The sequence below is a fragment of the Anser brachyrhynchus genome (genome assembly GCF_964034855.1).
Source record: "Anser brachyrhynchus genome assembly, chromosome: 3".
Taxonomy (NCBI): Eukaryota; Metazoa; Chordata; class Aves; order Anseriformes; family Anatidae; genus Anser; species Anser brachyrhynchus.
In genome coordinates, this window is record NC_137696.1 from 93,792,872 (window position 1) to 93,817,389 (window position 24,518).

At 42.7% G+C, this 24,518-nt stretch overlaps 1 protein-coding gene and 1 long non-coding RNA gene across 2 annotated transcripts in view; both read right to left on the reverse strand.

Moving 5' to 3' along the window:
- The window catches only part of CD109 (CD109 molecule), an 82,408-nt gene extending 72,379 nt beyond the window's left edge, over positions 1-10,029 (reverse strand). Inside the window, exons 1-2 of the mRNA XM_080585968.1 lie at positions 9,481-10,029; positions 8,908-9,068 (exon numbers count right to left, since the gene is read on the reverse strand). Of these exons, the coding sequence (XP_080442094.1) occupies positions 8,908-9,068; positions 9,481-9,539 (220 nt within the window). The 5' untranslated portion in view covers positions 9,540-10,029. The remainder of the gene's footprint in view (positions 1-8,907; positions 9,069-9,480) is intronic.
- Positions 10,030-16,990: 6,961 nt separating this feature from the next.
- Positions 16,991-24,447, reverse strand: LOC308192169. Its single transcript, XR_013948601.1, has 3 exons — positions 23,528-24,447; positions 20,641-20,694; positions 16,991-18,351 (listed from the first exon to the last, which is right to left on the reverse strand). It is a non-coding gene; the product is annotated as an uncharacterized lncRNA (long non-coding RNA).
- Between the last annotated feature and the right edge of the window lie 71 nt (positions 24,448-24,518).

A 24,518-nucleotide genomic window follows, 5' to 3' on the forward strand; every position in this document is an offset into this window, starting at 1 on the left:
TACCGAGGGCTAAACTGTCCAGGGAGTGAAAAATATTTTTAGTTCATAAAAGACGGCCTACAAACCTGTTGTGTTTGCAGGTTTCCTTAAACGTGTTACACACCTCATCTATTACCCTGAATTAGCACCAAAATTATCACTGGTTAGTTACGCAAGCAGCCCAAAACACACAGACTGAGCCACTGCTGTTAAATTATGGCTAAATTTGGGCCAGACATTAGATGGAGGTACAACACCGCACTCATACAGATGCATTATGGATTGCTGGTGGACATCAGGACAGACATTCAGGACAGACGGAGAGGTCCTCCTCATTTCTTTCTAGACTTAGGGCCTAATTCAGATATTTAACTCTCTGCTCAGTTTTCTGAAGTAAAACAGCCAACTCTGTAGATGCTACTATTATTATCACTTTCAGCCGAGTGGTCAGAGAGAGGCCAGTTGCAAGAACACAATATTTAAAACCCTCTGCGGTTTATCTGAAATGCTGCATGCTGGGTAGGAAAAGGGAACAGCTTCATATTTCTAAAACTAAATCATCTCTTTAGTGAAAGGGCTTCTTACAGCTACCCAGCAGCTACCATCCCAGGCACTGAAACACAAGTACAGGCTCCTTCCAACTCCTTGAGACGAGCCTGTAAGAGCCATCCACAGACTTTTTGTCACGCACGCTCCGTATCTGAGCCTGTCGCTGCCGACCACGTCCAAACAACTTTATTCCCAGGTATTATCTATTTACAGCTGTTAGTCAGGAAGACAAGTTTTGAATATTACAGAGGAAGCTTTGTTGATGTCAGATCCAGTCTATGAAACCACGCAGCCAGTTCAGATTAATCTCAGACCCAAGCCTTTACGCAACTAAATGGGAAATTAATCTCATTCATTTACTCTTCCCTTGGCAATTATACACAAATATGCAAACACAAGGGCGTCTGCATGCCCAGCTTTCAAGGCACTGTTGGACATCATTATTTCATGGACACCACAATGGATAATAAACACAAAGCCACTATTGCTGCAATTTAGAACAGCTGCAGTCCTTACTCTGATTTAAAACAGAGGGAAATCATAACAGGACAAACTGTGGCCAAGCCTGTCTACGCCAGAGGCTTGGTGGTATTACTACCACCCTCGTGCCATTAATTGCTGCAACTGGAGTAAAATTTCAAAGTCAGGTCACCTTTCAAACTCATTCAGTGAAAAAGAAAACACTCAAGTACTATTTAAGCTTCCTCTAAGAGGCAGTGAAAGAAGAGCGTTTGTTTTTACATTGGTTTTCTTCCATTTTCTGGAAGGCATTCAGAGTCTGTGAGGACAAACCCACATCATTTTTCTGAGACCACGAAATTATTTAGATATATAAAAATATTACCAGAGACTTCTTTCATCGATAAATGAAGGCAATACAATTCCCTTACCCTTTAAAACAAACAGCTGGGCCTCACAGCTGCACCTCCAGGAAACTGGAGAAGTTGGGGATAAGGGGTCAGTCACTCTGGCCACATTTTCTGTGCAAATACTTATTTGGACTGCAGTAAATCTGGATGAACCAGCGTCATCTCTTCCCAGGAGCTATTCAAACTCTGCAGGCAGGATCTCACCTCTGCCTTCACGAGCAAGTAGCCAAGGACAGCATGGGATCCAGCACCACTGCCAGTGCAGTCAAGAGTCATTTGAAAAGAGAAGTCACCTGTGTACAACCCATGAACTTCCCAACTGTTTCCTACTTCTGCAGGTGTTTCTATACTCCTCAGCACTTCAGCTTGTTTTTTTTTTTTCTGCTTAGACACTAAGGACATCGCCCTAGCCCCATTTTAAGACCTACTCTCAGCTCCCACCCCTTTCTCTTTAAGGCTACCTTCTATCTACCTGAAGGCTAATAACCAGATGCGTAGGACACTCCAATCTCTCCTCAAACATTTTCCAGAACATGAAAGAGACTCCCAAGGGTCAAATCAGAAGTTTATTTAGCTCAAAGTCCATTCTCCATCAATGAACAAGGACAGACATCTGAAAAGAATAAAAACCACAAGCACATGATGACCCTTCCTTGGGTACTCTGCCAGCCTATGTAATTTGAGGCTCAGGACCTGAAAAGCCAAAATGAATATCTTTATACCAGACCAGCCCTTGATCGACTTTTGTCTCATGAATCTGTGCAATCACATTTTCCATCCACAACACCTGGGACATGGAGCTCCACAATTTACTTCCACCTCGTGTGAAGGCCCACCTTCTTCAGTATGCTTTGAGCTCGTCTCCTTGAGAGATCTCTGATCTTCTCAGCTCTCCCCTAACATTTCTCCAGTTGTTTCATGTACCTCCTTTAAGAGCACCCAAAACCACACAGCATTCCCCAGGGTGACTAATTAGAGCTGTGAAGATTACTAAAATACTTTCTCATAGCTTACAGAAAACATTTCTGTTATACATTTTAGTACAGTTCTTGCCTTCTTTTTTTGAGCACCACAGTATTACTTGAAAGCTTTCACCTACGTGTCCCTTCAAACCACCCCCCATACACACTCCCCTTCTGCAGGACTGCTGCTGCCCTATCAGTAGGCTCTCACTCTTTTACTCCTCAGCAAGAACAGAACACTATAGTTGCCCTACTGAACCACATTCTAGTTCTTCCACTCATCACTTCCCAAATTGTCAAAATGAGTTTGACGTATAATCCTGCTTCCCAGCACCCCTGCCACCCCCTCACCAGCTTAAGAAGCATTCCTCCTTTTGTCACCTGTATCACTATTATTGAACAGTGCAGTTCCAAGCCAACCTAATTCCACTTTGAGAGCGAACCACTTAGACCTGCTTTGCCAGTATTATTTTTCAATCAGACACAAATGCATGTTTTCAGAGCTCTATGCTGTCCCTGCTTCCCCCAGCCGTTTTACCAAAATGTCACACCACACAGTGTCAAAAACCTTTCTAAAGTCAAGATATGGCCCCATCCTGCAGACAGTTGTATTGGGCCTAAATGCCTACTTCACCAAAGTGCTCTTTGACCTGTTTGTCCCTTTTGCTGCCTTACTTCCTCGCCCTTGTGCACTGCAGCCCGTTGTGTTATGGGCTGGCTGGCTAAGCTGATCCTCTTAGCGAAGACTGAACGTGTATCTGCCTCTCAGCATCACCGAACAGTGCCCTGCTCATCTCAGCCAGGAACAAGCCACACTCTGCCAATCTTCCTAACACAGTATTTAAAAATCCTGCCTTATTACCCTTCACTTTCTTTCCTATTCATGGTTTGACCTTTCCCATTTTGTCCCTTCTTACCCATGCGACTCAGTTATGCTCCGCCTTTGTAATCTGATCTCATTTTCAGTTTATACACACTTTCTTCCCTTTTTTTCTGCTATTTTTTGGTCAGTAGGAAGATTGTGTTTAGTTACTCTATTTCTAATCCTTTTGCTGTGTTAGGGTAATGTGCACACATCCCTTTAATATGAACCCCTCAAGAGATTTCTCCTACCTCTCCTCCCAAATTCCATTGTTTATTGGCATCACTTTCCTTTCTTTCCAAATTCACAGCCTTTACTTTGTGGGTTTTGTTTGGTTGTTTTGTTTTGTTTTGTTTTGCTCCCTTTCCTAAAAGCTGTAAAGCCCTTTCAGCTCACACAAGCAATGGTCAATCCCACACTAACACGTTACTGTTCACTTCTCTGTAAAGAAATGCCCCACTGCCATCATTCCTGCTATGGCCAAGTTATTCCATCCCGTTTCGTTCCCAAGTTCCCATGAAACAGTCTGCAGCACTTGGTCTGCCTCACTGTCCTTGGCTGGGTATCAGTGAAGGATGTGGTGACCAGAATGACTTCAGGCAAACACATAAAGCCACAGAAGGACTCTCTCCCTCAAGCCTCAAACACCACACAACCAATAACATAAAGCTCAAGAATTGGATGGGATTGGTACTTCCATTTCTCTGCGATCTACTTAATGGGTTTGTTATCAGTAAACTAGGATGGATTCAACAACAGCCATGGAAACCTGTGGTTTTTCTTGCATGTATTCCAGAGAGATGAAAGCCCATAAGAGAGCGCCCTCTTCTCTACTAGCTCCCTTGCCTCTGCATCCAGTCCCAACACCTCCTTCCCCCTTGTTCCGATTTTGCATCAGTTACCTGTGTGTGATGAATATTTGACAACTTATCTTTCATGTGGAGTATTTCACAAATGTTTGGAGGTGGAGAGCATGCATGTGAAAACATGGTGCTCCTGCTCGCTTGCTGTTTCACTTTTCAGGCTTTCAGGCAGAATTACAAAGAAAGGAGTTGTCCCACTGAACTGTCAGCAAAATCCTTTACCCCACAGTCCTATATTTTCAGGACAGATTCTGTAGTCACCAATGAGCCAGTCATTTCATCCTGAAATAAGGCACAGAGGCAACTTAACAAAAGGGACTGGCATGCCTAGGCCGTTCATTCTCGTTTAGCTGTTACTTTACAACTTACTATCCCTTGTGTTTTTCACTGTTTCACATACTAACATGGTCGGAACCATATTATTAAGCATGCAAAACATGCCTGCTGGTAAAAGCAGAATTTCCATTGTCTATATGGATGATCACTACATGTCCGTACTTGACAGACATTCTCCCAAAGTCTGTCATGTTTCGTAAATCCTGGCTGAGTGTTTACCACGCTCTTACTTCAGAGTTCCCTCTGTTAACAAGCAAGTTTACTGCACTGTAGAAGAAATATAGAAAAACAGAGCAAACTAATTAACATTTACAAGCAATTTACAGGGAACCCAAATTATTTTAAACCCGATTATAGAGTTCTCAGAATACTTCTCACTCACCATGCCTTAAATACATTGCGTAGTGCATTACGTACCAGCTTTAATCAAACCTTACTCTTAAGAATTAAAATTGTTCAAGAAGTTAGGTAAATGATGACACCTCATTATACTTGAAAGCCTTTCTTTAATTAGTTTTTTCAACTTGTATGTTTCTTAATTTTTCCAAATCATTCCAGCACCCATAAAGAAAGCAGACTGTTCAGAGGCTCTCTCAGTTAAGGTATAAGGTTTTCTCACACACTAACACGTACTGCAATGCCTAGGTAGCAAATCTGGCAAGTCAACACTTCTTGCCAATTCAAATTACATCTTTACTGATCAATCACTGGTATTGGTATAGGCCTGGTAAGAACCACCCTTCACTGTAATCACTGAAAATCAAGCCATTCATGCATAGAATTTAACTTGCCTGTCTGTTATTCCCATCATTTTTATTTGTTGACCCAGAAAACCCAACAGCTCGGATTGCATGAAAGCCATTGTTTTCTTCTGCAGTCATTTTCTATCAGCGTGAGGATCTTTCTGATATTGCATCCCCACAGAAAATGTGTCAAGGCTTGATATGGCACACAGAAGCAGCTTTAATTACTGCTTTTGTGTTTTCCTTGAGTCCACTGTAGATAATGGAAGCCTATTCTCTCCTGGTTACACACTGACAACTTTTGCTGCATTTGTTTACACAGAGTTTATCTGTAGCAGTAACACACTGCTTGCAGACATTCAGTGGGTCTCTCTTCATTACAATTAATCAACTTAATTTCTGTACCAAAACATTGGTCTTCAAGCTACCTCCCTTGCTATACTTGGATTCTGCTATGCTGAGCCAAGCTTTAAGTATCTGCACTTGTTTAAATGCACATGCACACACACATTCTCACTTAGGCCAAAGAATATAAACTTGCCACTTATTAATAAATATAATTAATAATTATATTTTTTCTATATATGTTAATAATTACTTATGTGTTGTGTAATAATTACTAATTCTATTCCCTTAGTTAGTTGCAAAGCAGGGAAGAGGATATGAACCAAGTTCCATTCCTGCAGTCTTTCTCTAAAGGTCAGTTTTCCAAAAATTGCTCAGAATCAAAAGTCCCCTTCTTGTAATGTTAAACCAGTGAATGTTTGATCAACCATTACAGTGTAAGCACTCTATTTTTAATATAAAGCAAGAGTTACATTATATGAAGAAGAAAATAGCTGTGCCTCTCATTCAACAAGATTGTTTTATGGAACTAACTCAGAAATTTAAACACAATCACATGCACCACGCTGAGCTGCTGCTAGAGGACCAGAGCACATCCTTTAAGCAACCACAGATGCACTTTGTCAGACAGGTACTTAAAAGCTCTCATGCTTAGGTACTTGGCTGAACTCAGCCTGCAAGACTAAACAAATAAAAAAAGTTGTCCTCAGCCTGTCCTCCAGCCTCGGCCTTTAATTCCCAACTCTGAACCGTCCCAGTTCCACCAGCACAAATGTTTGCACTCCAAACCAGGGAAGCTGTCTGCCTAAAAAAGTGTTCAACAAAATAAAACTATTTCAGATAGGTTTTTCAAAGCAGTAAGCCACCTGCTTTTGCTGCCGCCCCGCAAGGAAAAATACAGAGCACAATTCAGCCAGCTTTGGCAACACTGCCACTGAATGCTGTGCTCTAACCAAGGCAGGCAATCAGTCTCAGCTGCCTGGATATTTACCACAGTCAAGAACTGCAGGTACACCCTGCCTCCTTTAATCCTTATTTTGCACAGACACGTGGTAGAAACACTTCCCAAGCTCATGTGCACCACAGGAATACTAATACCTCTGTATGAGCCACTCTGTGTAACCTAACAGGCCCAAATGACAGATAAAGCAACATTTTCTGGGCACTAATATATGCAGCAGTGATGTCATTTAAAGAAGATTCTGTGTGCCTGGAGATATTTGGATTTTTGCCTTCAACTGCAGCAGCTGGCCTAATAAAACCTCCCCAGGCCTTGCTTCAGTTAAATTCTTAGACTAGCATAACTACAGCACTATTGCTACACATTTTACCTTAAGACCATTTTATTCTTCAGAAAACAAGCTAAACATTTAAAGTCTTATTCTGACAAAATGCCTTCCCTCTGAGTAACTCTATTCACAATTGATCCTGTAGCATCTGAGGATACACACCCTCAACACCACATCCTCTGTTACAGGGCAGTTCCCTTACTCCTGACCCTTAACACTTCTGCTTACATACTTGTTCACAGAGAAAAAATGACTAACAAATTATATCACTTGACTTCTAAAGAATGGATGTTCACATATTAATTTTTTTTTTCACAAGCAGAAATACACTGTATGCTCAGTACCATTTTTTTTGCTGTTCCATTCATCAAATTAAAAAAAAATCAAATATATATATTTAAAAATTACATAGAATGTTGAGGATTAACATTAAGTGTAAACAGTATACACATTTTAAGTAACACACTTGCCACACCTTGAATACAATGTTCAGTTTTGGGCCCCTGTCAACCAGAAGGACATTGAGGTGCTGGAGTGTCTCCAAACAAGGGAACAAAGCTGGTAAAAGGTCTAGAGAACAAGTCTTACAAAGAGCAGCTGAGGGAGCTGGGGTTGTTTAGCCTAGAGAAAAGGAAGCTCAGGGAAGACCTTATCGCGCTCTACATTTACCTTAAAGGAGGCTGTAGTGAGGTGGGGATCAGCCTCTTCTCCCAAGCACCAAGTGATATGACAAGAGGAAATGGCCTTAAGTTGCTCCAGGGGAGGTTTAGGTTGGATGTTAGGAAAAATTTCTTCACTGAAAGGGTTGTGAAGCATTGGAACAGGCTGCTCAGGGAAGTGGGTGAGTCACCCTCCCTGGAGGTATTCAAAAGACGTGTAGCTGTGGTGCTTAGGGACAAGGCTTCGTGGTAGACTTGGCAATGCAACATTAACGGTTGGACTTGATGATCTTAGAGGTCTTTTCCAACCTAAATGATTCTATGATTCTATATATTCTTTCCTCTGTCTGATACAGTGCCATGCCTCTTACTGTTCATCTACCATTTCCTCTAACATCAGCAACTCTTAGTTGTCAAGCATCATTCCATAAGCTGAGCAGGCATATAGAAAGCTTCAGCCTTCTATACAGATTGTAAAGAGAGGTAGGCTGTCTTTGAAGCCTTTGAAATGGATGTGTGATGCTTACAATTAAGGCATCTACATTAACTATAATTTCTTAATTGAAATATTAGTTGGCAGCAGCAAGGAGAAAGTTCATTATAGCAGTGTAGATTTTTCTAGGACCTCATACTGTCCCAACTCCACTTTTGGCAAATAAAATGGCTGTCATTTATATTGCTTCATACTAAGAGCACTTTGAAAGCTGGCTTATCCAGACAAAAGATTTTATTTCCCGTGAGGGATGTTCTCAGGGGGTACATTTTTATGCTTCTGTTCACAGCAGGAGTTTACAAAAAGCATTAGTGACCAGGATATCTCAGTTCTCCAGCTACTCAGACCTGCCACAATGTCCTCTAACACCGCCACGGGGGCATAAACTAAATCAGGTTGCTCTAGGGTTTACTTAGCTTCAGTCCCCCAAGCTGACCCACAATTCAGCTCTTGAGCCTTCCACAAACACAAGAAGCTTCCAAGTGACAGTATTTGAAGGTGACTCCCACTTTCTTCTTGAATTCGGGTTCTCCTTTGCTTAGGGCACCAGCAGCAGCTGTGCCCAGATGCTCTATCAAGTTGTTTGTTCCACACTTACCATCCTCTCACGTGCTCCCAGCTTGCACCTTAACAATAAGCCTTTCGGTGAGACAGGCGGCTTCTTCACCATCTTCTTCGGTGGTCTGATGAAACTGACCAGAGTGCCTTCGGGCACCTCAGAAATCCCACAACACTTCACCAACATCTGACTATTTTTAGAGTTTACAGTGAGTTAGGACACCCACACAAACCTCTCATTATCCACCTGCACACACAGCCAGCAGCGCACACGACTGCTTTCCCATTACTGCACCCCACTCGGTAACATAAAAGTTTGCATTTTAGTACCATTTAGGAGCCGCGATACTTTGTGGAAGAAGTGGAAGAGGACAGCTCTAAATCCACGCCGTTACCCTACCTTTCTCAAAGACCATTTCCCTGCTCAGGATGGTCTTGTTGTCTCTGGTCACCTCTCCCCTCACGGTGACCTGCGGCGGGCTGCCCGGCAGCAGAGCCACCCCGATGGTCATGCTTGCTCCGGGCCTGATGTTCCAGGGGACCATCACCAGGAACGTGGGTCTGGAATCACAGAATCATTAAGGTTGGAAAGGACCTCCAAGATCATCTGGTCCAGACATCCCCCTACCACCAATGTCACCCACTGAACCATGTCCCTAAGCACCGCGTCCAACCTTCCTTGAACACCCCCAGGGACGGAGACTCCACCACCTCCCCGGACAACCCGTCCCAATGCATTTGGTTTGAAAAACCAAACGGGCAGAGGGAGAAAGGGCAGGGAGCGCGGTGCAACCCCCAACAAAACCCCGAGCGCAAGGAACGAGGCGCGGTTCGCGCTCCAGCCCTCCTCCCTCCCGAGCCGCGGACGGGAGCGATGCCCCCCGGGCACCCCCGGGTCTCCGCGCTCAGGCAGCCCGCGGGGCAGCGCCCCACCGCCGGCCAGCTCCCTGCCTGCCCCCCCGGCCCCACGTACCCGGCCTCGGCATAGCTGCAGAGGAGGAAGATGAGGAGGACGAGGCGGCTCCGCGCCATGTCGCTCCGTCCGCGCTGCCCGGGAGGCGCCTGGCCGGGCGCGGAGGGCGGGGAGAGGCCGCCCGGCCCCGGCCTGACTCACGGCCCGGCGGCGGCGGCGGCAGCCGCAGGAGTGGCCGCAGGGGCGGTCCCGAGGCCGGCACCGGAGGGCTCGGCCCCGCCTGCAGCCCCCGCCCGAGCGGCGGCGGCTCCCCGGGGCCGGGACCGGGGCTCGGGGGGCGCAGGGCAAGGGGGAGCCCGGGCTGGGCGGGCGGTGGGGTGCTGTGCCCGGTGGCTGCAAAGTAAAGTCGGGTCTTAACCCGCTGTCGGGCGCAGAAGAAGCTCGGGTGAGCCTCAGCTGCCGTGGGATGTTACGGTAGCTGTGTGGGCTAGACACGTCTAATGATTCATCTGGAGCCTTTCGCGTTTAGAAATTCAGAAGAAGCCGTCAGAAGCGCCGCCTGGCACTCCCCGTGTCACACGCACCGCACCTGTAGTCCCAGACAGAAACCTCTCTTGATGTTTTGTTCTTACGAAAATGACACGTGAACAGCAAACACCATGAACACACGTAAACACCATCCTCTAACAATCTCTCGGGCAGCCATGCAGTCTTCCCTCATCGCTCACACTTGGTTTTGTTCGCTTCCACGGGTGCCGCCTCTGTAGGCCCCGGAGGGGTGGCGGCACCGCAAGCATGGCTGGTGCCGGGGAGGTCGGCCTTGGCAGCTCCGCGCCTGGGAAAGGTGCATGCCGAGGCAGAGTTTGGGAGATGTTTGCTCTTGTTGTTTGTCAGTCCTTAACTCACTGCTCCTGAGAAACAGGCAGGGAAGAGGAACGGTCCCCGACTCTGCCTTTCGTGGAGATAGGGGAAAAAGTGCTTACAAGTAGCTCTGCATCCCGAACACCGCAGCCTGGGGTGGTCAAGCCACTGACAGCACGCACGTTGCCAGTCTCTGACACCAAGACCAGCCGTCACTCCACCACACCTGCCAATGCTGGGTAGTTCTCTCAGTCTCCAAAAGAGGGTGGCCACATGGAAACTTCCTTCCAAGGACGGCCCGTGGACCGTGCTACTCCACAGCAGTACGAGGAATTTTGCAAGAGAGCACTGGCTGGCCAGAGCACAGACGTGCCAAGGACAGCTTGAGGCTGAGACAATGAACTTCCAGTCCCAAGAACATTTGCTGGCACTGTTTGATTCATTAGTATGGATGTGGCCTGAAAGTCCATTAATGAAAACGCTTGCAAATGACACAGATTTTGCCCAGTTGTGCAACAGTATTGTGGAGCCACATTTTTTTTCCCCAAGGGCTAGTTATTTAAATATACTCTTTGCAAATGTATTTGATCTCTTATTCTACTAAAATATTAATAAAGAAATCCTACAGCAGGAAGTAAGAGAAGAAAAGGATTATTAATCTTACAACTTCATCTGTGCTGAATAAATTTAACTCCGATAAGATATGGATAAACAGAAATTAAGTGTTTGATGCCATCCCGCAACAACAGTCAAGCTCCATTTCTTAAAGGTATTTCCAGGCACTCAGAGAGGTTAAGTAAATGCTGGACCATCCCACTACTTGGAGATTTCTGAAGGTCTGATTTACCTGGACATACCCCTTAATTCCCATCCTAATCCTACCTGGAGTTCCCTGTGGTGGAGTCACGCCACGCAACCCCACCGATAGCTATCAGCACAGTATGTAGATGGGTAAATAGGAAACTGTGGAGTGTGAGCAGATACAAGATAAAATAAGGAAATTTTAAGCCACGTTCAGCCCTATAGAGAGTGTACGCTATAATTACAACATGTATCTCAGGCTTCCTCTGCACACACTCTCTCACTGACAACTGCAGAAAAAATAACAATGACTCCGGAGTAATTGGAAAATAAGTATACTTATAGAGCACCGGGCTGAGCTGGTATCCTGTTGATGCTCAGTAAGTATTAAACTCTGTGTTCAGCTGGTCTTGACTTGTGCTTCAGGTAAACGTAATTTATCACACAGCCTTACTGATTACCGGACTGTCCCATCCCCCTGCACTCTGTTAATCTGCTCGTTTCCATTTACGGCTGTGTACACTAGGCTCTCGTTATGCAGTTACATGCCACTACTTAGTTTGATCTAGCTCAGACTGGTAACTCAAACAAAAACAGGCGGCACTTGAGTTTGCAATAAATTGGTCAAATTTAAACATAGGGATGCCTAGATTTGAAAAGCTTTTGCATCCCCACCAGCTTCTGTGGTACTGTACAAAACATCCTCAGCTGAAAAAAAAATCAGTCTGCTCAGAACAGGCAGACAAAAATGATTACTTTACTCTTATTAAATTGCTCGGATATCTGTCTTCAGCTAAACAAAATACCTTAGCCCAAATACACATCATTTTCAAGACTATGGAAGCAACCATTTGGCAATGTCTCGGGGCTAAATGAGGTTTTAAATGCCTGGCTCTGACAAACACCTGGGAGACTAATTTGTGCACAGAACTGCACAGCAACTTATTGAGAGCACCTTGTGAGGAAAATCTGTTTTGGACCAGACTTCTGCATATTAGGAATAATTTTGAAAGCATATAACCTAGCATGAAAGGTCTTAATAATATTCAACTGCTCCAAGCCAGTGAAGTGGATACTCTGGAGACACAATTTGGGAGGGTAAAACAGGTTGTCATTGTGTTCGGCATGCCAACCGGGAAAGCTAGGTGAAAAATCCTTCTCTGTTCATTTTCACGTTTTGGAATTAAGTAAGCATTACGGGACTCAAGTTTTACTGATCTGTGATATGTCACCGTAATGAAAATTTCACTTCTAACAACATTAATCCCTCTAATTTTGCTATTTTTTCATGTTCTCTGACAAACAGAGCTTATAAGTCTGCAAAACTCATCTACAGCACTGGCTACATTCTCAGGCAGCTAACAATTATGCTGTTGTCTGCTCCTGTGCTATTTAGTTTAAATCTAACTTGAATATATGTATCAGTATAAGCTGAAATCACACCTCTGAGTTGTGGCCTAAGAATATGCTAAATAAAAATGTGTTTATTTAAGTACAGCAAACTGCAATAATTCCTGAATGGGTCTGGAAAGCAGCTTCTGCCTTGGTAAATAAGAAGGATCGCAGAACCTACCAAACACTACAAATTGTGTGCAGACAGGCTGGAAATTAACACATGCGCAGCGAGGTCTGCTTTTCTCCAATATCACATGAAGCAAATAGTACTGTTTGGTAAATGCAAAAACCTAACCACTACAGTACTTAAAATACTGGGGAATTACAGCAGCAAGGGCTTGAATGGTCAATGCCCCATCCTGGTTTTAGCATTAGCCAGTGAATTTGGCTGGTCAGACATACAGTTGGATTCAGCAAGCATTTTGGTGCAAACAAAGCATGTTTCCATGAAATGAGACAAATTCAAGGAAATCTGAAGAGCTATGTTATGTGGAAATTTGAACTAGAAGATCACTATCGTCTCTTCCAGCACAATATTTTATCTTTTCAAAAGCTTAACCTTATGCATCACTGAACTGAAGGTCTGCAACAGAGCTCAGTTAGGTGATGGATAAATCTTTTAATTACTCTCAGTAGGCTTTGGATGAGGTCCTAAAAGAAACAGTGACTCATGGAACTAGGAAGGATGCAAAAATCTGTTTTATCACTCACAGCAAGTGAGCAAAAATTATAATGAATACCACGAATAGGTAGGTGGAAGATCATTCCATGGTATTAGGAGGGCACATTCCTTGCTTAGATGTAAGCCTGAAGAATTTGCATTTGCTGGAAAGTACTGACAGGAGCATAGGATATAAAGCTCTCACAGAAGTGCTCAGTAATAACACTTCTGATGCAGGCTCTGATGATGGAATGTGTCAAAATGTTTTATGCTACGCTGACGAAGGGCGTGCCGTGCACTGAAACTTGCCCAGAGCTATCAGGGTGGAGTTTCATGAAAAACTGGTCTGCACTGCAATTAATATCTTTATTCCTAGTACCTGAAGACATCTCTCTTGATAAATACTGTCATTTGCAAATTCACTTCCAGCTTGAACTGTTACTCCAGGCATAGAAGGTAGGATTCACCTGGTCAAATGTGGACTCTATTGTCTACAACTTGTTATCTAAATTCAATGAATAGACAATGGAGAGAAGTAGGCGCTCTTCAGACCATGTTTATGTGACCCATTATGATACCTACATTTTAATGAGAGACATTTAAAAGTGGCCTTCTAAAGTAACCAAGTGAGTACCATCCTACAAGTACCAACTTCTATTGAATGTCTAAAAAGGGAGTCAAGACAAGTAGTTGAAATACATCGTTATCTCCAGAATACATAACTATAAGTGTCCTAACTGAGAATTCAATGAATCAAACCTATATTATATAAATATTATATAATATAAATATGGAAGTTAATATAGATATTAATTTTTATAACCTTTGGATCAGGGCCTGTTTGAAGATACCAGATTTTGTTTCTGTTTTTCAAAGGTTGGTATGAGAACAAGCAAGCAGAGATAATGTCCAAATAGAAGAGAAGTTTCTTCGTTGTTAATGTAGCATAAAAAGATCCTATTATCTTAGAATTATGTTTATATTTTCATGATATTTTTGTTATTAAGATGCTTGTATACATTTTAATCATACCCATCAAAAATGTGATCAAATCTGTAAACATCGTATTATTACATCATATTCAATGTGTGCTTTGAAATACCCCAAAAAACTAAAGCACTATCTTCTAGGAAATGCATCAAATGTATAATGGTATGAGGACTAAGACTTCATGAGGTTTTGAGAGGTTCACTTTTAGAAATGAGATACAGAAAGATGGGGAATTAAAGAAGGAATGATAAAATTACGCAATGGAAAATGTGGAAGTCTGATAAGCAAATCTACCAATGAGTATCGACTGTTTGCTGCAAGACCTGTCACTGAAGCAAAGTAGCAGCTACTCTTGAAAAACAAAAGCTTAATCTTCCTTCCAGCATTTTCTTCAAAGTTAAACTTCTCCAAGCCAAATTGCTGAGTACCAAAATACCAAAAGGAATTTGCTACACAGCAACTATTAACAGGGAACATTTTAAATCTGCAGGACAGTACAGCTTCTACTGGGGTACATTAGACCGCACTATCTGAATTACTTGTGCTGAGTTTTAATAAACCTTGGAAAATACAGAAGGTTCTGTGTGCCTGAAAAAAAAAATGTAACAGCACTTGGAAAATTTTGAGTTCTACAAAATTCAAATAATAATTGTTAAGTTTTAATAATAAGCCACTTTTGGGATATGTCTCCCCTTAAAACAAAAACTCTGAGAATCATGTCAAAACTGTTCACACACGAAATAGACTATAGTTTGCTTGTTTAAGGTGAGCCTGGCACTAGCATGGAGCTAGCAGTGGGACAGAATGCTTTTATGATGCTTTCCTCTATTCCTTCTCTAGACTTTACCTAGAGAACATTTGAATCTCCAGGGGAAAAAGAAAAAAAAAAAAAGTTGGAGAAAGCTGAGAGCTATTCTAAGCATCAGTCTGCTCGCTGCCATTCCCCTGAGCCATCCTGGCAGCCAGAACAAGATTAATTTCTAGATGCATGCTTTTTTTAGCCATGGATCCAGTGCAGGAATGAACGGTCTCTCCACTGGACTGTTTCACAACACGCAGGAGTTTCCTTACAGCAAAGATAATCCTCACTTACCAGCTCCCTGCCCTTACAGCCCTTTTGAACTGACTGAGTAGTGCATAAGGATCATAATGGAAGGAAAATGAGGACCTTGTCCCCTGTTTTTCCCAGAACAAGAGTTCTTAGCAGCTGGTGAATGTTGGTGAATGACAATGGACTACAGCTAAATGAGCCTATCTTCTTGCTCCTGACGTGCTGAAGGACCTCCATGGTGCAAGGAGCTGTGGAATCTGTAACAGGTTTCTATTTGCGGCTGAATTTTCAGATTTCCTTTGCAGGTCTCCCCAAAGTAGACTCTTGGCATCACAGAAATCAATGGCACTGAAATCATCCCCCTCAGCAGGGTCAGGACTCATCCAGAATTGTATTCTCCCCAGCACACAGATCTCTGTAATTCTGATACAAAGAACTGAGTTTTCTTGCACTGTTTGCTGCATTTAGCCCCTTACCTCTGACTGATGTGCTGTACCTTACCAGATATGCATAAGCAGAACAGGTTTTAGGAAGCAGGTTCACACAACGCCTTTTTATTCCAAGGTAGTAGTTACACCTTCATTTTTCTCTGTTCAACCCTACAGTAGGGACATGCAAAAACCTGCACAAACATGCTGTTTCAATGAAAGTGAAAGAAATTACAAACTTTTACAAATGATGCCAGGCTATCCACAAAACTCTATTTTCCTAGGGCAATATTTTTTACAATTGTATGCAATGAAATCACATTTACCAAGCTGCATTAATCATTTTTTCTTAGCCACCCTTATTCCCTTTGCTTTTTGAGTTTTTTTAAAAGGTCTGTGTCACCCCCACTCTCTTTATGCTACATATTGCTGAAATGGCCAAGAAAAATTCATTTTTTATTAAGCAATTTAGTGTACATTAACACTGATTCACTTTAAAGAAGGAAATAACTCCCTGAGGATTCAATTATCCTAAACTATAGCCTACAATTAAATTGTAAATTTAAATTAGAGCTCTTAAAAAAGGAATTTCTAAAACCAGTGTTTCCACAATGTCATAGAGTAGTATATCACTGCTTTCTGGAATGCATCCATTCATATATTATAACTTGACTTTTAATTAAGTACAGAAAAACTGACATTTTTAATGAACGTGTCTTTCTGTATTAGCTATTTACTACATTCATACACCCAGAAAAAAGAAGGGGTGTTAGTACAGCAGCTTGTTTTATAGACCACTGCATATTCTTGTAGGCGGAGGCAGCTTCTCTTTAAAAGCAGACTGACCTCAAAGCAATTCATAGTGTAGACGAACCTCATTCCCCACATTTAACACAAAAGTAATTCAAGGTGTGGAGGCAATGCCCTAAACCACCCAACTAAAGAGATGCATATTTTAACTCATCAGAAAGAAGACTGAAAGGGGCCTTCATGACACTTTAATGGGAATAAAATATATCGGGTATTCTCTATGGGAGAAAAGTGTAAAAAGAAGTACTGTTCAGAAGTTAAAGTCAATCAAATGCAAGTTAGAAATGAGGCTCGTGCTATCAACAGAGGTGGATTTGCTCCCTCGGCACACCACCAAGGAAAGTGGTGGCTTCTGCTTCTTTTTATGTCTTCCCATCAAACCTGAATGCCTTTCTGAAAGTTTAAACCAAGTAATTAGGCTAAGCGGAGGTGTAACTCATTGAAACTCTGTATTCCACCATAAACAGAAGATTGGGCTACGTGATCTCTGAGAAGTATAACAAAAAATCCATGAAGTTGCTCTTAAGCCAAGAGGCCAAAACCATACACAGAAACAAGAAAGTTTCTATCCCAGAAAGGACAGAGCTGAGGTTTGCTCCTAAAGAAATTAAATAGAATTGACAAGAGGGAAAGAAAAGCACCTAACATCGGTGGAGACTATACTATTTCAGTCCTGGTTTCCTCCATCTCAGCATTTCCAGAAAAGGTCAACAGCAGAAAAAAAGAAAAAAAGAAAAAAAAAAGGACAGAATTAGAAGTAGTTGTTAAAATGAAAAGTTTTATAGGACATGATCACATGATCTCTTGCACACAGCCTTTTTTATTTTTTTTTCTAAAAATTAAAAACAAACTTTCTCATTGGAAATTGGTCAAAAGCTAAAACTGCAACTGTTTGTCTTTTTTTTTTTTCTTTTAATCAAATGGCAACCTCTTTTTGAGGAGAAAAAAATATCCCTCATTTTCTAACCAACTCCACTGTGGCATCAAGAAGCAATAGTTATTTGGACTAGAGGTAGGTAGACAATACGTGCGTAGGTAAAACCTCTTAGAAGGGCAGTCTGTTTTAGATGGCATCCATTTGACAATCCCAAAACTTCACGTTACAGGAGTTGTCTCTTACAGAACCAGTTTCTGTAGTGGCTAAAACGGCTCCTATATACAGGAGTGATTAAAAAATAATTTTTCAAAAACTACACTCCAACCGTTTATAAAACCTGCATAAAACGTTGTTTAGTTTAGACAAAGGTAAATACCGGTTGCCTCTCCCTGAGGACTAACTCACTGCATACTGCCTCTGGGAAAGGAGGGAGGGCTGGGAGTCCAATTTGGGTGATTAAGGACTTAAGCAAAGGTTTCGTGTTTCAGGTCACCAAATAAGCCAACAACTAAATAAACTTAGCCCTGCAGAAATGCCACCAGAGGAAATTCATTCACGCTGTTCAAAAAGCAACTGTTTGTTCAATTGCCAACCACCCAAAGCGGCAGGCATGTTTATTTAAATGACGAGGGTGTGGACCCGAGAGCTACATCTTTCCAAATCTTACTGCAGCAACGGGAACACTTGGAAATTGCTGTAATACATCTGAAATGTATACTATATTGGGCAGCTTTCTAAGGCCTCCTGGCCATGCCTTCAGGCTAAAGATTCAGCCTGTGATTTTTCTCACCACTAACAGCAGTTCGGGGAGATTCTTCTTTCCTCCTCGTTTTGTTCCTTAGCAGTAGTTTACTTCAGATATTTCTAACAAACCAAGCCACCCATAGTTAAAACATCTACTGCCATGATGTTTTTTCTTCCTGAAGGGGGTCACAGAGAAGACTCAGAGTGGAAGGCAGCTTGGGATGTCCCTGGATCCAACTGCTGCTCAAGGCAGGGTGAGCGATAAGAGCAGGCAAGGTTACTCAGGTCTTTATCCACAGGGAGGTGACCAAACCTGCTGGCGAGATGATACAGAGCTCAAGAGATTGGAGTTGTATTCTTTACTACGTCTACAGTTATTACAATTTTTCAGCTGCACTTTTAACTATGCTTAACTGCAATGCTCATATATTTTCATCTTAATTAAAATCATGCAAATAATAACCAGGTTGCTATTTGCATGACTACAGTAATTATTATTGCCTTTGTTTCCCCTTGTGTAGTAAGCAGACACATTGACAGCAGAACAAACAGCTTTTCTGCAGTGCATAATAGAATCAACATGGGAATTAGTGGTGAGGAAACAGAGTCCATCTACATACCATGATATCACCATTTTGGCTCTCTCAGTAAAGTATGGCAGAAATTTACATCGAGCATGCCCACGGTAGATTGACTAACCGCAAGCAGTTAATCCCCTAGCAGGAGTATGCCTTTATCAGGCTTCATGGGGTGATCTCCAGCTCTTCCTGACAGCGACGTGCTCCCAGGATGCGATAAGCCCCTTCTGAGGGGCAGCTCCCAGGGGAGAGCCTTAAATACAGCTCTACGCTTCCTAAAATGTAAAACTAAAACTAAAAAACTGAGAATGCAAATGCATGGTGCAAAGCAGACCTCTGAGTAGAGGCTGAGTAGAGCCGTGGCACGGCCACCTGTGGTGTTGCATGGGACAGATGACCCATCTGCTGGGACACACGGTGTGTGTTGCACACTAGCAAGAGCCCAGAGTGAGCAGGTATAAGGGTTGTGTGATCAAACCGACCGAAATTCAACATTGTACACACACGGCCTGTCCCGTGGGTGATCCCGAGCAACGCAGATGTGATGACGCCAAGTCAAGCCAGGGCTTACTCCCTGATGTGTGTCACAAAGAAAGTATTAATAAACTTAGCATCAACCTTAAAAAAGTCTGGCCATTGAGGCTTGATGTCCCACAGGAATTAGAAGAAGAAATACTTGTAGGTATTTAAAAGACATACAGAGGTTATGAAAGACTGCCACAGAGACAGTTGGCAGGGCAGAAAGGACAAGGGCTTTATGACTGAGACCCCTGAGACCCCCAGAGACCCCACAGGCCCGGGCTCTGTGACCACTGCTGCTCAGCTTTTTGGCAGTTAATTGAACGGGAGCCACCACCTTTTCTTTCTTTCCCTTTTACTTTTATTTTTTTATTATTTTTTTTGAATAGTCCTATTGCATTTTAGGCAAAGTTTTTATGTGCAATTTATTTACATTATGTACATCCCCCAGGTGTAAATATTTGCCAAGAAAAAAACAGGCTGATACTTTTATTAAAATATTATAATTACCATGAATTTAGGCTTCATTTTGGAGCACAGTATGACAAATTACCAGCATAATTTTGAGCTACATTGTAATAAATTTCTTTAGGAAAAAGTCATCGTGTCTACTCTTTCAAAACTCAACATTTTTCAAATCAACATCAGAGAAGTGTCTTTATTATTGCAAATTGTTTGTTTCTTCTTGCCAGGCACTGCTAGATACAAAACATCTTCTGAGGACCTTCAGACTTACTTCTGTCCTCCTTAGACAACTGCCAGTAAAAACTAGCAAAGCCAGCCAGTCTCAGGGATCCTGCACTATTACACACATTTTCAAGTTTCCTAGATCCACTGTTATGCAAGAGACTATCAGTTATTAAATACCTAATTCACAGGCTCTCCTTTATCTGGCATACTGTATTCCTAGGGCATAAAAAAGCACGTCCCCCCGTCCTGTGTGACAGGCTCCAACCAGCTTTCTGAGATCTCTGCAAAAATGATCTACTTAGTTATGGACAAGATAAATATATTTTTCAGGATTTCTCACTGATTAATTACAGATTTACAGATCTGAGGGAGTATTTTATGAATTACGGTTGAATCACGGTATCCTAGAATCATAGAACATCCTGAGTTGGAAGGGACCCACAAGGATCATTGAGTCCAACTCCTGGCACCACACAGGTCTACCCCAAAATTCAGACCATGCAAGTTCGTATTACAAACCAACACGTCTTAGATTAAGCTGAGTTTCTTCTTCACTGGAAATACTCTTATCGTTGGCTTTCATTACAGAGTCCATGTTCAAAGAAAGAGTTAGAAAACATGTATGTGGTAGCTGCAGCATGCTCTTGAGCACTTGCTGGCTTTGGCAAATCTGGCTACCAATCAAGTTCCCAGCAAGCTTTCCCACCAAGAACATGACGAAACTGTACTGAGATAACATGAGACAACAATATCTTTTATCCTCATCATTCATTTCATGTCAGGATAATTCTGATTAATTTTGTTTTGTCACAGACCTGGACAGCATCAATACTGCAGTATTATAATGTGCCATGTCATGGGGTGGTAACCTGAAAAAAAAAAAAGAACATTTCAGCCTGGCATCAGGCAAGTACAAAAGCATGGTTTCACAAAACAGAGCCACACAGCTCAAAGCATAAGTCCAACATTTATGTGCACCTCTCTAAATTATAAAATGCACCTTCAAATCTGTAAATCCCTAGTATTTCATCACTTGACTCTCCACTGGTAAAATGCTTTAAAACCCAACATTTCTACGACTAGGCAGGCACATAAGGAGAGAGAAGCCTCCACAAAGGATTCAGAGAGTAAGATTTGCCCTCTGGGCATGCTGAGTCCAAGACCATACAGGCATACCCCTTTCTGTAGCACAGTTCAGCTGTGGAACTCCTTGCTATGGGACACATGCATGGGTTCAAAAAAGGATAGTGTAAACTCGTGAAAGACAAATCTGTCAAGGGCTGTTGCATACAGAGGTACCACTTCCAGCTCAGGAAGTCACCAGCCGGTGTATTCAAGCATGCAGAAACTTCCCAGAAGATGTATCACCCTATATTTGCTCTGTACATGTCCTTCCCCCAGCATTCACTATTGAGCGATGTAAGAGAGAGAGGAATACTGAGGGAAATAGACATTGGTCTGGCATACTATAAATTTTCTTATGATTTCATAAGCTCACTGACAGAAGAATTGTTATTCTTAGTGAGCTCCCACATATACCTGAGTATTCCTTATATCCACTGCCAAGCATGTAAAGCTTCTAACCCAGCAAACACAGAACATGTCCACAGGGCAGAGGGGCAGAGCTTAAAGGGAACCTGATTTTCTCCCTAAGGGCATTCATGGCTTCTATATATGAGGGAACAACTGCAGTTAAAAAGAAAGAAGACTCCACAAAGCCCCAGTGCATTATCTTGCCTGAGGTCCAGCATTCACCTCAGAGCTAGAACTAAATGCCACTGAGGGAGGAGAACTATGAATCCTCATTTCCACATACAGGTGAGTGTCCTGAACACAAGCCAGCTGTTTAATAGGAAACGTCCATCACTGCTACTCATATTTCTGCTGGGAAGAATACCTCTAAGTATTACCTCTAAGTAATACCTCCAAGTCTCAACAGGCAGATTGCCTATGCTTCCTACCTGTGCTTAACTGACAACACTAAAATTCAAGCTATGCCAAGCAGAAGTCACTTCTCTGAATCTAGTCCTGCGCTGCCCCACAACCCAGAGGAGTACTTAGCAGAGGATGCAATATGTGCATCCTTTCTTCCAACGGAAAGCAATGCTGATGACTTATGGAAAGTCCCGAGCTTTCTGCAGCCATGGCCAATGCCCAGAATTAAACTGCATGGACTGCCTCTGCTAGCAAATGACAAGAAGAGTGGGCAAGATGAACATCTCTCCTCCCAACAGAAACCCCCAGGCAAGAACAGCCATGGTGACAGGGAGCATTTGCAGCAGACAGAATCCTTCCAGACAGATGAAAACACATTGTACTGCCAGAATCACATAAAACAATTCTGATTCGGTCAGCATCATCTTATGCATGATTTAGTAATGATTTTGTATTCAGCTTTATAGTAGAAGGACTGCACAGCTCAAGGCATCCTAATTCTTTTCCTTTTTGACTGACTGTAACCTTCTCTCTTGTGGGAAACCTACAAAAAGTTTTGCCTGGATGCATATGCATCTCTACTCTTTTTTTTTTTTTTTTCCCAAATGGTCTGATACCTTGATATTCTTTCATTTGTAAATTCTCTGGCTAAAACATAAATATCCTTGTTAGGTATTTGGAACATAATAATGTTTTATACAGTATTGAGTATAAGGAGATTTAGACAATTTTAAAAGTAGGTATTTCAATCTTTAGTCTGCATGAGTGAAGACCAAATTCTGCTTATGTCACTTCCAGTTACATAAGAATAACCTGTTTATTATTATATTGTGAGTACAAACTGTATTTCTCTGCTCCTTTCTTCTACTTGTCTTGAAAAATGACTTCAGAAGTCAGATTATTTAAATAAGTAAATAGGGGTATGTTGCAATATTAATAACAAAAGATCAATGAAAGATGCATAAACCCAGAAACAGACAACTTTTTAATTATTTCCTGTAACCTCACAGAATAGACAGACATTATCTTGCTCTGTCAGGAAATGTGACTTAGGTTAGCACCACTGATGTATTTTCCCAGGTCTTTTTCCCATCTTCATCTTCCAAGCAACCCACAAGTACAGTATTTACTACAGATGGTGTTAAATAGTTTAAAACAAGAAATAAAACAAAACTGCCCACTCCCTACGTTAGTACAGCTCTAGCATGTCTGCACTGCTGAATGAGTGTGAGCACTGGCCCTAAGGAGCCATGGCACAGGAGGGAACAAGGCTGAGTTTCTTTCCCCAGCCACACTTCAGAGAAAAGAGAGCCATCTGCTGCTCGATATGAGATAGGCTGCAGCGTGTCTTTTTAGCTTAATTACGTGAAACGTCAGGGTGGGATTCAGCAAACGAAGTGAAAACCTTTGTTTTTCTCCTTCCTCACACTATGGGATCAGACAGAAAGGGAAGCAGGTGCTGAGTGCTGCTGTCTCCCATCTCCTCAGCCTGGCGCAGGGCACAGCAGCATCCAGCATCCCAGGGAAACAGGGCACAAGTGGTTAAATACAAATAGCAATCCTTTCCGCAAATAAAAAGAAATAAAGTCAGAAAATACCACAAAACCTTCGCATCAGGGCTGCATCACAAGTGTGATGCAGGCCCTGGCAGAGCAGAATGCAAGCAACAAGCAGCATTGCCCGGTAGGCTGGGCACAAGCAAACCACACGTTTATGTACAGGTATTCATAAAGTCATCCTCCAGGGAATAAGGAGTGATGCTTTTACCTGCTGTGACAAAGGGCAGTGCTCCTCACACACTCCCAAATTGGTATTTATGGGTGTCATTTTTTTGACTGTGTGGCTGCAGCCTTGCAGTCAAGCCGCTCGTGGCGCAGTGTCGTGAAGCGAGGAAGATTCGCCAGTGAGTCAGCAAGACGTGAGAAGGAGGCAGCAGGGCAGAGAAATCCACGTTCCTTGCTACTGCAGGGTTTTTTGGTATTATCTCATACCAAGGGTGCAGGTAGATTTAAGATACACCTTGCCTTGGTGAAAAGAAATAAGTAAGAGAGGTAAAAAAGAGGAAGCTTAAAAAAAGCTTTGTTGATTGTTCCAGACCCTGAAGTCCTGTGTTTGCCCTCTGTTATGATGCGGGGAGTCTAGAAAGAGCTTGGGGTTCAACTTGTAGATGGAAACTGTCAGCGCCATGACCCCACGATGCAGCACGGCACTTGTGGCCTGCAGCCCCTCAGACGTCCTTCCGCCTGTGCTGAGTGTCAGCGCGCTGGTGGTACACATGGGAAGACCAGGAAGGGTGTCTGCAGCACATGTGAAACACCACAAAGCCTTCAAGTACCGTAAAATAAATCTTCACTTTTCATAAAGTGTTGCAAAATATGACCAGTGTTTTGTCAGAATAAAGTCGTTGGGTTTTCCTTCTGTAACTGGGGTTGTAAAAGCAACTTCTAAGCAAGGTTGACTCACATACGACAGACACTCTTAAGCTAAACCCCAGAACTGAAACAGAAATTCTGGTTTTCTTCACGTTTGCATAGATGCGATACTGTACGACCAGCACGCAGCCACAGTCATTCGATTGACAGTTGCAAGTTCAGTGCGTCTACCTAGTGCAGATACAGCTGAATACGCTGCCAGGAATCTTGTACATTATTCCATTTCCCACCGTGCAAAATGTTCCAGGCGGCTATTTACCCATCTCCGCGCTGACACAGGCATCCAGCACAGCCAAAGGCTTTAGCGGGTGGCCGCCAGGACCATC